Below are 14954 nucleotides of genomic sequence, written 5' to 3'. Positions count from 1 at the left end.
AAAATTAAAGCGTACGAAAGCGTGTTCGTACGTAGGTAATAGGTAAGGAAAATCGAAATATACCCCTTATCATAATCGGAGTCGTAAGGCATCATAATTGGTTTGACATTGAGACTGCACCGCGCTCTTTTTGTGAGAGCTTAATTGCCGTTCAAGGATAACACGTGCAGTTCACTCCACAATTTTTTTTTCTTTAATAGAAAACCAGTCATATAAACATATCATAAATGCAATACAAAAGGTGGAACGCAACAAAAGGTGTTGGTCGCGGAACGGTTTTTATTGGCTTGTCAACTATAGTAGACATTTATGAATAAGGGGGTTAGTATCTAAATTCTAAAGGATACCGTTGGTAAACGACCAACTTACTGATGGTATACGTTGACTGCCAGTAATTAATTGCAATAACGTATTAAGCAATTTCCAAAAAAAGGAGGTTCTCAACAATCAAAGCTACTGTGGTTTCGATACTTGACGAGGACAAATTAAATGTGAAGTGAATACGTGATTTGATTTCTATTTCACTGTTTACTTGGTACAGAACATATGGTGTTAAGGATGATTCTGGGACCCGTCAAGAGACGATGGCAGTTGGAGGATCCAAAAAAATTCCGAGATAGAACATCTGATAGCCGAGCCGAACATAATAGGTGAGACCAAAGCGCATCGTCTCCATTGGCTTGGCCATCTCGAAAGGATGGGTGAAGACGGGTCGGGCCGCCAAAAGGACCTTGGGTCGACCAACTGGGCGCCGTCCTGTTGGTCGTCCTAAATACCGTTGGGCAGATAGAGTGGAGGCAGATCTCCGTGAGCTCGGCATCGGCGAAAGCTGTGAAGTGTTAAGAAGTGGCGTGCTCTTGTGTTAGAGGCCAAGACTCATTTTGGGTCACCGCGCCAACCAAGTAAGTAAGTAAATAAGTGATTTATATTTCTATAAACACGACACTTCTCATGCCACCGCCATTACCAATTGCGCTGACCGGCGCTCCCCAAAAGAGAGCGGCTTGTCGTGCGGAAGTCAAATGACCGGCAGCGCGAGCGGCAGTGTGTGTTTACATTCGCTCCGTCGCTCAGGTCAGTACTCGCCGAGCAATGGAGGAGAAAGGCTGCTGCCATTGCCGAAACTCGAAAGCGAAGTGAGTGGTATATAGGGCAGTATGTAAACACACACTCGAGCTCGATCGTGCTGCAACGCCTGCAGCAGTATTTAGGCAATTATTGCCGGCAGCGGCTGAATGTAAATGTAGTATTAAACGCGTCACCCGGGCCATAAAACGAACTGATTAACACTCCATTTATAAAATGTGGCTAGACAGATACTGACTACAGATCAGGCATGTTTAAATACCTATCTATAGGATATCTACGTTAAAATGTGTGAAATATAATAATACCAATGCATTGTTGTAGTCATATTCAAAATCTGTTTAGTCGTTAGTGATAGTAGAGAGAGACACAGTAATAAATATTATAAATAGTTGAAGGTTCGGGCACCTTTACCCTTTACATGGAAACGCATACCGATCGACACGTTGTATCCGAAACCATTTATGCCGATAAACAATTACAACATATTCATAAAATGGGTCACTCCACTAGAAGAGTATCACCGTTTTATAGCGTCTTGCTTGAATTTTATCTATAGTACATTATTCGGAGTTCTATTCGGACACGTCACGTCATTATTGTAAGAGTTGGTTACACAGACACGTGTAAGGACAGTCATTTACAATAATAATTTAACAAATATGTCGCTCGCTTTTATAGCTCTGCAAAAATGTGTCTGACATTTTGTGCGTGTCATGTGGTGTGGACTAACTAACCACAATATCTGTGTGATATGATTGTAGGGAGGTATTAATCGATTCCTCATTGCCAAGAAGGATAGTCTTAGTTAAATAAAATAGAAAATGAGCTGTCTATGACTGCACAACTGAAATCCATGTTCCTAGTTCTATCATAGAACGTGCGTGGAGAATAAAATGTATCCGTAAAAAAAAGCAAAGCAAAGTAATATTTTGGTTTTAATTTATCCGTACGTTGTTATACCATTTATTCGTACGTGGCCCGTGCGTATGTTTGTATTAAAAATAAATAAAAGCAAATGGCTACGTGAAAGAAGAATATATGTCTCTCCCGTCTTCACATCTGTAAAAGCTCTCTTTTGTAAAAGTGAATGGGCTATTACTGAACCTATGAGCTGCATCTTAAGTTTTATGTCCCTTTCCCTTTGCGTGAGACAAGGGTCATTTCATTTGTAAGTAAACACCAAACGAATTTTGTATCAAAGCAACGAATTCATAGTTTGAATGAAACGGTAAATTACAAATAGCTAAATCTAAAGTTCCGTTTATGTAGTCATTGTCATCTAATCCCGCAAACTTTGCGACCTTACCCAACTGCTGTCCTAACAAAAGAGTAATAAAAGAAATAAAAGTACACACCATCGTCGTTAAGGAGGTCGGTATCGAGCAGCAAGGAGCACTCTTCATTCGTAAGCAGGCCGTCGGCCGAAGCCAGCGACCAGTCCCATACGCTCGCACTCATTCTTGGCGGTTTGTTTGCTCTGAAAATTTTAACAGGCATTCGAATTAGTAGTGTAATTATAGTAGATATTATTTCGTTCGAAATGATTGGTCAAGGTAGGCAATGTGTTACGCTTTGACAACACAGTACCTTATTTCGTGCACTACCTGTTTTAAAAGTTTTCTATTCTTTATATCCTGCTACCCCAAGGTTGTCTGGAAGAGATCGCTTACGGCGATAAGACCGCTTGTTGGTACCTTTATTTACATTGTAAATCTGTTATTGTATTTTTCTTTGTGGTGCAATAAAGTGTATTTACTTTACTTACTTTATTTCATTATCAAAATAGTTGTAACAAAAAAAACTTAGTTACAATGGAGTTACTTATTTCATTCATTGTATCATTCAGTAAATTATCTTTATATTAATTTGCCCTTTTACTTTCAAGTCATGGTCAATATCATCTCTGTTATTCTGAGTCAATCTCTGAGACAGACTGAAACGCAAATAAGTCTCGCCAATAATTGCTTATTAGCACAACTTCTGGTCAAAATAACAATATGTTTCTAAGAATAGGTTGTTTGTTAGGTTTCAAATACATATGTACCTATGTATGTAAGTATATTTGAATATTGACAGTCATACATTTGACGGCTACCTAGCCAAATCGGTAGTGTCTAAAAAACAGGAGTTAGGAATAGTTGTGTCTAGATGTTTTCTATGCATATATTTATACATAATTATACATATATTATATTATATATAGCGACGTATAGGACCCACGACAAAGCCATAGAGCTTACTGTAGGGCAAGCTCGATCTGTGAAAACTTGTCCTATATTTTTTATTTATTTATTTACTTAAAAATTCATAGTACAAATTGAAGAAATAAGATATAAACGAAAACCAAGTCAATTATCTTTAACCCTTTAACTGTCGAAGATGTCAACTGACGCGCGCGGCTACAGCCCAATTTCACCTTCGTCACAGAATAAATAATAGTACTAGGTACAGAAGACTCACTAGGTACAGAAAAGACTAACAAAACGCGTCTGTTACGATCAGCACAGATATGGCCGCTAGGTGGCGACAGCGCCAAGCGCGGCTTATGGCTTTCCCCAAAATTGGGGTGGAACGGATGCACTTTTAGCTACCTGTAGCAAAGCGACGAAATCGCGGAGTGAGTCAAGCCTGCGTTCGTGCATTCCGACAAGGTTCACGAAGATGCACCACAACCGATAGCCGTTGCGTTCAAAGGGTTAATATAGCAACAAGGGTTAGTATAGTAGCAGTAGGGGTAGTAGTAGTATAGTAAAGGCACAGAAAAAATAATAGTACAGAAGACTCACTCTCTAACAAAAGGCGCCTGTTACGATCAGGACAGGTATGGCCGTTAGGTGGCGACAGCGCCACGCGCGGCCTATGGCTAGCCACCGAAATTGGTGTGGAACAGATGTACTTTTAGCTACCTGTAGCAAAGCGACGAAATCGCGGAGTGAGCCACGCCTGGTAAGGGTTAATATAAATAAATAAATATTATAGGACATTTTTACACAAATTGACTAAGCCCCACGAGCGCATTAATATAATATAGTAAGAAAGTTGTACTCACCAAGGATGCAGATACAAGCGCAGATGGATGATCAGATAAGTCCGGTATTCGGAGGCTGATGGCGTCCAAGGTTGGTGATGAGAGTTGTTGGGGGACAATGATGTCCGGTGAGGGCGCCATTTTGGCACTGAAATGTACAAGTTGGGATGTTATAATAGTAACCTATACTGACCTTATGGTTAACGTTAACAAGTCTAAAAGCACGTGGAAATCCTATTTCAATACCTACACAATTGTGTTACCTATAGGTACTATAAACAATTTTACAGAAAACAAACTTCATGACAGTGTCAAGATAGTGAGACCAACAAGCCAATTCTAACATCAAAATGGCATCCAACTTCCCTATTACTTGTCCTTCGCTATTACTTGTCCGTGCATGTATTGGCGCGAGTGAGACGCGCGATAACTAAATGACATCCAGATATCATTCTTAATTAACTTCTAAATTAACATAAATTACAAAAAAATATATATTTGAGATTCTGCAAATGAGCCTCTTCATTTGAATAAAACTCAATGTACCCCATGTTTCTTTATACTCCCCTAACTTTGGGTATGGCTAAATACATTTATGGAAAGTAAATGGCATTGTTAATTTTCAATACCTAGTTTTTTTAATATAAAAAGTGCTTAAATGATGGAGTTTTTTTTTTGATGATGGATATAGTGTTATTGTAACATGGGTATTATGGGTAAATCAACCAAACAATTTAAAACTTTTGACATATCAATATCATTTCGAACATTAACCGTCTGACACAGTACTTCCAATTAGCAGCAAATGTATTAACTCATTCTAAACACTAATCAATATGTAAACACTAAACAAGCGCTAAGGCAAGTGCATGAGGTTGGAAAAGCCTTATCAAAAAAAAAAATCTCTAAAAGTACCCCAAAAGGCACATCACAGCTGTTCCTTAGAATACTAAGTTACCACCTATTTACGAACATGTGATGAATGAATAAAGAATTAAAATGGAGTTAATTAGAATACTGGTGTCTTTGAGAAAATTACTTAATTTAGGCTCATAAATGACCCCTTGAAATTAACAGATTCCAAAAAAAAATGGTGTAGTTTGCAAATCATTTAATTTTGTCATTAATATGACATTTATATTAGCAAATTGAATATTTGTAGCAAGCATATTATGCAGTATAAAAATTATTTATTTTAGTAATATAATAGGTATTTTAAAATGTATAACAACTATATGAATGTTCTGATTACACATGCGCACAACAGCAATACTTTCTAATCAAAGCTCTTGCTTAACATGCCATGTCAACATGCCACAGATGCTGGCATAGCATTGCTTAAGAGCACTTACAACACATCGCAATACTGGTGACAGGTGCATACTTAACAAGAGTATTTGAAGTATGCATGAGAATAATGTGCATGAACAAAGTTTACAGAATCTATACATTTAGGTTTTTTTTTCAGATGTGTACAGGTGGATTCACAAAAACTTTTGATGATTTTATATAAGAATTATGACAGTCCTGCACAACCTCGTGCCAGGCGTTATATATATAGTATAATCAACTATTAAATTAGCTGTTAGATACTTTAAAAAGGTACAAAATATGATCGAAGGTTACCTATGAGCTGAAAATAGTATCATGAATAAACTTTATCTCTAACTATTACTAGATTAATGCCGATATAAACTCGTATCGTCAAATATAAGTAGTGTTTCTTTCCGCATTACAGTAAATTGCACTGTGACGTCAACTGAATGCGTGAACTATGTACAGGCAAACAGCGATGCATTGTTGACGGACGTACACGAGCGAGTTTGTTGATATGGCGTCAGCGAAATGATATACATGGAAGTATTCTGTCCGCTCAATTATGACCCAACGCAAACTACCCCGCGATAGGCGGTACTTACAAACTGCTCGATTGGCAATCTCAGTACGCGACCGAGATGACAGTCGGTGACAAATGGCTAAATTGATTTATAAAAACAACGTTTTTGTAATAAAAATATATTCATGTGTCGTGAAGTGGTGCAGAAGTTATTTTAGTTCATACCAAGGACAATGGAATCACTTTTCACTTGTAGTAAACAGATAACTTCAGTAAAATTTGGAAAAAACATGACGATTTGTTTTCAATACTACCGTGCTAAGCTAAAACGTAACAACTGCATACGACTTTCATAACAACATACGACTTTTTAAATTGCGAGGATAATAGGGATGGTGTTATGCCAAATGAAGTAGACTATTTTATTAACTTGTGTTTGGTTTAGGTATTTTCTATATAATTATAAATAAATTCCTTCTTACAGATTTGTATTTTCCTTTTTTATTTCATGAGATGGAGCTATAAAGAAACCACCTAGTTATTTCAAATTAATAATCAAATTTGGTATTGCCATTTTACATTACTTTCCATTCAGATTCCCACAAGATGCTATTCGCAGAGAACTATGGAAAAAAGCGTCCAATTAGAGAGACATGAAATTGAGTGGATGCCTGGCAAGATATCTAGAATGGTGTACTTTCGTTTGGGCCAAATACATTTCGCCAAATTTCACTTCCCAACAAACTTATCGCAATAGTTTCATTTCCCAAAGAAACCTTTAGCAAATTACACTTCGCATATAATTTATTTGGTCAAATTATCATTTGGCATGATTTTACTTTGTCAAATGTTATTAGGACAAAAACTTATTTAGCAAACGTTTTTTATTGTCTAATATTATATTCCAAAAAGACATGCTGCGCCGACCCCAAGTGAATGGAACAAGGGCAAGAGAATGATGATTATATTACAATGAAGTATTTGAACAAATTAAATTATAATTATAATTATTTATTATTTTTCAGTTGATGATTTTATTCCAAAAAGATGTTTGGTCAAAATTGTCACTTCGCAAATTGGACAAATAAGCATATCTATTTAAAGTAATTTTTGTTATGTTAATATAGGTACGTTAAATTCTACGTAATTTGGGTGGGTTGGGTTAGGTTTGAACTGCGATCCTCACAAAACGGAACCACTATCAGAAAAGTGGGCTAGGTTAGGTTAGAACTGTGACCCTCACAGAATCGAAATGCTATTAGAAAAGTGGGTTAGGTTAGAACTGCCGTCCATACAGAAACGAAATACTGTGTACTAGAAAAAGGTCATCGAAGTGGATTAATTAATTTAATAGAATAACGAGATGTAAAAAAAATTACATGTCATTTTAGACTAAAATATGGTTTAAAAATTGGTAGTTATATACAATTTTTGGGTTACAATTATTACTTTGGTGTTATTTGCTGTAATAGAATAGCAAGATGTAAGAAATTTGGTTATCATTTTATATTAAAATGGTGTTTTAATTTTAGTGATCATTTACTACATATTTTTGAGGAATGTTTTTTTTTTTGACGTTACATTTTACTATGTACATATATGTAATGATCAGCTAAATACCAGACAAATAAATTCCGCAGCCTCCTCTCTATTGGTACCTATGTAAATTGTATGCCGTGCAATATTTTGGGACATGTAAGTTATGCTTAATGATACATTTGACTAAATAATATTTGGTAAAATGAAACTTGTCCAAGTAATTATTTGCTAAACAATAACTTGCCAAAAAAGACTATTGCTAACTGAAAATATGCGATAAGTTGTTTTGCCGAACATTTTTTTGGGAAATGATAATTTGGGAAACATAGTTTGGGATGTGATACTTTGGGAAACGTTTTTGGGCCATTCGTTAGTAAACCATCTAGAATATGTTCTATTCATGAGATATAACCCGTGAGATAATCATACCCGGTCTCCTATATGTAGATACATTTTTCCTATCATGCTTTCACTGAATTAATTTAACAAATGCACACAGAAAAGAGCGGCAAATTTAGAAAATGTAAGCGCGCGAACGGCTGTGGTCCCATACAAAATTTTCATTTTGCACCTTTTTCTACTGACAAACTTGCTTGACCGGCTATATACATATAAAATATTCTGAACAGAAAGTGGGGATTTATTGTGACTCCGCCTGTTCAAATATTTTTGACCCGATTCTTGTACCCATGTAAATTTTGCAGACTGTATAGCCAGTCCGATTTCTAAGATCAAGTTCGCCATACATTTACTGTGGCGTACTTGATCTTAGAAAAACGGACAGACTATACCTGAACGTGACTTCGCACTGCCATACAGATAGATAATAAAATATACAAAATACTTATTATAGCGGAATACATTTATACAACAATGATATATATTTACTTATGTTGAGTTAGTCTGTCATGTCATAACAACATTTTAACTAGTTATCTTTTAATCTGCATTAAATTATTATTCGTGAATTATTTGACTGGTTCTTCACTGTATGGCATAAACCTATCCCTGTCCAAGTCATATTCTAATCAAATATGAACCGCGAACTCTAAGCGGCCAGTACGTACAGCAAGAAGGTTATTAGCGGATTAATGTCGCTGATTGGTAGTTATTGACATTATATGCATTTCATCTACACTTAGCTATGTACCATTAGAGTAATAAAGATGACTCTTATTTTGTTTACCAGCTTTGATTACAGGCTCTGTAAACGTGTCGTCCTATTTGAATGTAGGCGTAATTGTGTGTGTGTGCTAATTTGGCCCGAGAATTTGAACGGTAATGTTCCTAAAGGCGGTTTCCATACTAAATATATGCGTTCACTGTATGGCGTAGTCTCCCGCCATAAGTGAAAGCCAGCTTTGCTGGAATGCAACCCGCTACCATATAGGTAATGCGATCTATGAAAAACTGGTAATAGTACTAAAACTCTGTACTTACAGCATTTTGATGTCTTGTGTGTAGGCACACGGGGGTGTGCAAACGTTTAGGGAACTAGAAACCCATCGCGAACACAATTAATAGTACGAGAAGAACAAATACACGTTTATTAGCTGTGGGCCATTGATGAGTAATGAACGAAGCCATGACATTTTCCTTAGAAGTGTCAGTTTCGACGTTTTAAGATTCCATTTTACGCAAGCAAGCAGTGTTCTGTTTAATTTTGACTGTCTGAATTGTCTACTATATATGGTTGAACACATAATATAATTAACATTTTAATCTTAAGTTATTAAATAAAGTGCCAAGCATTCCTGTTTCAGTGGTTTAATTCGTATATAAAAATTGAAGATTTAAAGAATCTAAAAACGAAACGAAACGTAGAAATATCTCTACGATAACACCCACTACGCAATAAACATTTAATACCGGGCAAGTGCGAGTCGGACTCGCGCACGAAGGGTTCCGTACCATAATGCAAAAAAAAAAACAAAAAAAAGCAAAAAGAAAACGGTCACCCATCCAAGTACTGACCCCTCCCGACGTTGCTTAACTTTGGTCAAAAATCACGTTTGTTGTATGGGAGCCCCATTTAAATCTTTATTTTATTCTGTTTTTAGTATTTGTTGTTATAGCGGCAACAGAAATACATCATCTGTGAAAATTTCAACTGTCTGGCTATCACGGTTCGTGAGATACAGCCTGGTGACAGACGGACGGACGGACGGACGGACGGACGGACGGACAGCGAAGTCTTAGTAATAGGGTCCCGTTTTACCCTTTGGGTACGGAACCCTAAAAATGATCCCACACAGCGAACGAGATTGAATTGATTGAAATAGGATCATAGAACGGAAGCCGGTGTTGCTCGAAGATAGAAAATAAATAAATTTTCTTGTATCCATCCATAGGCTGTTATGAAATTATAATTTTACTAAATATTTCATAGCATTAGGTATTATGACGTTACTTGTTGCGCAATAGCATTGAAACATTTTTACATTGAAAGTTACTTAGTTTTTCAAATGCCCTAATAATTACTTAAACTTCCCAGCATTTCTAGGGTTCCTTACCCAAAGGATAAAAAATTACTAATAAAGAGTCGGCTGTCCGTCTGTCTGTTTGTCACCAGGCTGTATCTCATGAACCGTTCTTAAGGGGGGTCCCATACAACAAACGTGATTTTTTTGCCGTTTTTTGCGTAATGCTACGAAAACCTTCGTGCGCGAGTCCGACTTGCACTTGGCCGGTTTTTTTAACATTCCATATCTCTTAATGATGAGACTGGTATGCCACCTGTCCAATGGGTAGGAAATTGCATCTCACATTTTGCTTAGTGAGAGAGTGAGACGTAATGCACATTGGATCAAAATATTGGACAGATGGAATACCTACCACCCCAAGGGACGAAATTTTATTGTGTCTCTACTACCTATTACCGTTCAAAGTGGCTTGCTCTGCATCTCACATTTTGCTTAGTGAGAGAGTGAGACGTAATGCACATTGGATCAAAATATTGGACAGATGCAATACCTACCACCCCAAGGGACGAAATTTTATTGTGTCTCTACTACCTATAATAGGTATTGTTATATTAATAATTACCGTTCAAAGTGGCTTGCTCCTATCTCAAAATCCAGCCTTTGAGCAAAAAGTCTCCATTATTAGTAAGTATGACTAATGTACCCATCCAATGAAACGCGGTGTTATTTCAGTAAATATGCATTATATTATAACAAAGAAAATATGTAATCAACACTTATGAAAATGACATACTATAACATTCTAAATTAGCTAAGTTAACAACTGCAACGGTTTTTGTAAGGCTGAAATCCGGAATACATACAAGTCTTACATGTTGTCCATTTTCACCTGAAACCGAAACGAAATACATATATAATTATATAGATATATTACCTTTAGAAAAAATCTACGATTAAAATATATTTATACTGATTGATTTGAAAGCGTTGGTGGCCTAGCGGTAAGAGCGGAGGTCGCGGGTTCAAACCCCGTGCTCGTACCAATGAGTTTTTCGTAACTTATTTACGAACTACGAAATATCAGTTGATATTCACCAGCCGCTTTTCGGTGAAGGAAAACATCCTAAGGAAACCGGACTAATCCCGATAAGGGGCTATGACGGTAGCATGAAGTAGGAGGAAATGGGGTCATTTGAAGCATGATTTTTGGATGATTATAGGGGGGGGGGGGGGTCAAAAATCGTGAAAAATCGATGACGTAATTTATGGACAGCCCCTAAGGCCTAGTTTCCTCTCTGGGTTGGACGGTCAGATGGCAGTCGCTTTCGTAAAAAAACTAGTGCCTACGTCAATTCTTGGGATTAGTTGTCAAGCGGACCCCAGGCTCCCATGAGCCGTGGCAAAATGCCGGGACAATGCGAGGAAGAAGACTGATTTGAAAGTAAATCATACCCTCATATAAGTCCGTGGCAAATTCATTGCAGTTGCCGGTAAAGTAAATGGCGGGACAGTTATAGATAGTGAATGGGTCCGTGTCTACACAAGGAGTGCACGGGACCGTGTCCGGGCAGGTCGGGGCCATGTGGCGCCATTGCAGTGTCTTCCTCATCACTTCCAGGGGACCATCAAGCTTGCTATAGCGCATCATGTCCTTCACTGGCTCGCCAGATGAACCTAGGCAAAGAAAACCTAAAAAGAAAAAAAAAACATATTATTATAAAGGCTGGCCTAAATAGGAAGTCTATTTATTCAGATATTGCATAATAGTATAGTTTTAAAAATACCTGCAACATCACATTCATATGGATTGGATACTCTATTGAATGATTTATATTCCATTGCCTTGGGGAAGAGGCCTGAAATAGAAATGTACAATATTAAAAACTGCACATAAGTTTTTAAACAAAAAAAATGATCATATTGAAAACATATCAAAACTCTAAAATGCGCGCTTTCCCAGATATAAAATTCCGCATATACTAAATTTCATTGAAATCGTTGGAGCCGTTTTCGAGATCCCCGAAATATACATATATATAAATAAATAATTATACAAGAATTGCTGGTTTAAAGGTATTAGATAGATAGATATATGTTCGCTCCGTGCATGACTGTGGCGCCACACTTGTGGGTGTGGGACATACTATATTGATTATTTGACAGTTGGCAACTGCCAAATAGTATGAAGATGTCGTCCCACGAAAGTTCATATTTCCACCACGTCGTGCGCTGGCGTCGCTTTATATTTTCCCACCACCAACTTCGCCAGAACCAATAGAGAAAAAAAGTTGTTCAAGAAAATAACGTACAGTAATGAAAAGGTTTTTGCGGCAGCATAACTCCAGCGGGATCTTTGCATCCAGGCATGAGGTCCAGAGGAGCCACGGCACTGACAGCGGCACAAAAACCATCCACGGACTCCACTGATGAGATTACATTTGACTCCGTGACTGTAGTCTCACTGGACTGGCTTACAAATAATCCACCTGAAAAAACATAACATGTACAATACAATTTATACAATACAAATACTCTTTATTGCACAACCTCAATAAAACATTTATAGAGACATACATAATACATTAAGACAAAGGCAACAAAAGGCGGTCTTATCTCTAAAGAGCGATTTCTTCCAGACAACCTTTAGATAGTGGAGAAATGATAATATTAATACTACTTTACTTAATATTTCAAAATATTTCTACCTACATACTATAAGTTCGTTAAGAATGCAGTAAAATCATCATATTCATCATTGTGCGCCCCAATTCAAATCATTCTTAATTAGAAAGTCTAGTTCACAGTAACTAGTAAGATAAGAAGCCTACTTTCTCATTAGGTCATTAGGAACAATTTGATAGTTAAGTGACAAAAGAGTTTGTAGACAGTCTTCCCTTATAAACAGTCTTCCCCACACTGACCTTAATCTATATTTTAACATACCAGCTACAACAACTCGAACTATTTTGGAGAGTTGCTCCTGATACTGTGCAGTCCCAGACATGCCCGATATCCACTCCACCAGCAAATGCAGTGAGAACAAATGCTCCGGTGAGTTGCCCGCCATGTTGAGACCAGAAGTCAGTACAATGTATCTGAAACAATGAACAACAACGAGGAAGACTAGATGGAAATTTGAATTTATGTCCCAACTACACTTAAATAAGAGTAACAACTAATGAAAATGGGTTTCTTTGCATTGACATTTTTATACAAGGTATAAGTATAAAGTTTGGCAAGTCACGTCAAGGATAATTAAAAGAAAGTTGTATGTTTTGAGCTTATACATGTTGCTGGCAAGACAATCAGGAATTTTAATAATTTCTATTTATTCACATAGCAGTTAAGACTAAAGAAAGAATACATAGCATGAGAAATTTCGTAAATTGACCTGCCAGTTTTGTATCTCTATCGCACATGCTGAATTATGTAGCTGTCCCTGTCACACAGAGTCATTGACTGCCAGCATCATGGGTGGGACAGCAATTTAATTAACGCGCATGCGAAAGAGAGGAACAGGCAGGTCAACGCTAAGCATCCTTATCTGTAATGTCTAAAAGGTACTAGCTATATGCTAGCAAAATGCATGCAGATTGCAACATACTATACCTATATATAGCACACTGTTACCAACAAAAGAGTTAATTAGTAAAATTCCACATACTTGTCAGAGTCCAACTTTGGCAAGGGTTTTTGTATGTTACAGCCAGCCCAGCAAATATCTTTGATAGTGAATATTCCATCTTCATCTTCAGCACCTGTAAAATATGTTTTATACTATAATTAAATAAGATTTTAGAATAAAAGCATGTTTGTACAGTAAATTTTAAACACACAATTTTAAACACATACACATAAACAAACAACAAAAAAATTTACATTACCTACTTTCATTACTTTAAAATAAGAGTGAGAATTTATTCATCAAAAATGAAAAATTATAAAAAAACAGAATGAGCAACAACAAAAAGATAGGTAGGGCTGCACCGTCATTGAGACCAAAGAAATGTTGGATGGGTTTGAATATGTGCCGTGTCCCACGGATACACATGCTGGTGGCTCGGATTATCGAAATTATAATTTTGGGTCTTAGCCAGCCCATTACTACACTAAGGGATCAGTCCCAACGGTCAGCGATGGCTTTCATTACTTTGTATAAGAAAATAATGTTATATGTTGCATGTATTAACTTCACTCTAAAAATATTTTGTTATATTGAATTCCACAAATTAAAAATACTTGCCTAATACTGCACAGACCACTCCTGTAACTACTTGATGCACATCAATACAGTCTCCAACTAATTTGATTCTTTGCAGTTCGTCTTCCAGTACTACAGTATCTGTTTCATGAACAAAATGTGTTCTGCAATTACAACAAACATTAAATATAAGAAATAAATTTATTATAAATATAAGTAACAGTACAGCAACCTTCACAGCTGAAGCCGGGTGTACATTTAAAGGGCAATTCATACCTTGGCGGCTGAGGAATGATTTCTAATTGATCTGAAAGTTGTTTCAGTATACTGGGCTTCAATTCCTGGAGTTTAAACAGTGTTCCAATTATTACACAAGTAGTATTCTTTTCACGCAAGTCGCAAAGTTTCAATATCTTGTACTTGTTAGTCCACTTCTTATATATCACGGGCTCTAAAATATTTCTAAATGTGTTCAGTCTAGCAGAGTATATATGGGCAAATTGTTTGGAGAAATCCCTGGAAACTTCATAAAAACGTTTTGAACAATCCTTATATTCCACACTCTGTCTCTCTAATTCCAGTGGTTGAAATATCTTCTCAATTTGTGCAGATTTGACCGATTCCGTTTTAAATAACATATTGATGTCTTGTTTGATATGAATACAATAAATTGTAGCAGAACTAGCAATAATTGGATTAACGAATAATCATTAAATTACAACGACATGGACATATGTCTTGCTCTTGGCGCCTTTCTTTCGTTTATGTCAATGTCAAATGATGAAACTTGTACGGCTTGTTTAAAAATGACTCAAATAGCTTACCGAGTAAAAGGGG

General features: G+C 36.7%; 2 protein-coding genes across 2 annotated transcripts in view; both read right to left on the bottom strand.

Annotated features, from left to right (window-relative positions):
• The window catches only part of LOC134668955 (activating transcription factor of chaperone), a 41867-nt gene extending 32775 nt beyond the window's left edge, over positions 1-9092 (bottom strand). The window contains exons 1-3 of the mRNA XM_063526464.1: positions 8934-9092; positions 4139-4265; positions 2445-2566 (exon numbers count right to left, since the gene is read on the bottom strand). Of these exons, the coding sequence (XP_063382534.1) occupies positions 2445-2547 (103 nt within the window). The 5' untranslated portion in view covers positions 2548-2566; positions 4139-4265; positions 8934-9092. The remainder of the gene's footprint in view (positions 1-2444; positions 2567-4138; positions 4266-8933) is intronic.
• Positions 9093-10639: 1547 nt separating this feature from the next.
• On the bottom strand, positions 10640-14854 carry LOC134668954 (DNA polymerase delta subunit 2). The gene is made up of 8 exons (XM_063526463.1): positions 14394-14854; positions 14160-14281; positions 13581-13674; positions 12860-13011; positions 12226-12402; positions 11701-11772; positions 11369-11605; positions 10640-10805 (listed from the first exon to the last, which is right to left on the bottom strand). The coding sequence occupies exons 1-8, from the start codon at positions 14753-14755 to the stop codon at positions 10693-10695; spliced, it is 1329 nt and encodes a 442-aa protein (XP_063382533.1). The 5' UTR covers positions 14756-14854; the 3' UTR covers positions 10640-10692.
• Between the last annotated feature and the right edge of the window lie 100 nt (positions 14855-14954).

This window comes from Cydia fagiglandana, chromosome 11 (genome assembly GCF_963556715.1).
Source record: "Cydia fagiglandana chromosome 11, ilCydFagi1.1, whole genome shotgun sequence".
In the NCBI taxonomy this organism is placed as follows: Eukaryota; Metazoa; Arthropoda; class Insecta; order Lepidoptera; family Tortricidae; genus Cydia; species Cydia fagiglandana.
This window is presented reverse-complemented; position numbering and strand designations above follow the sequence as displayed.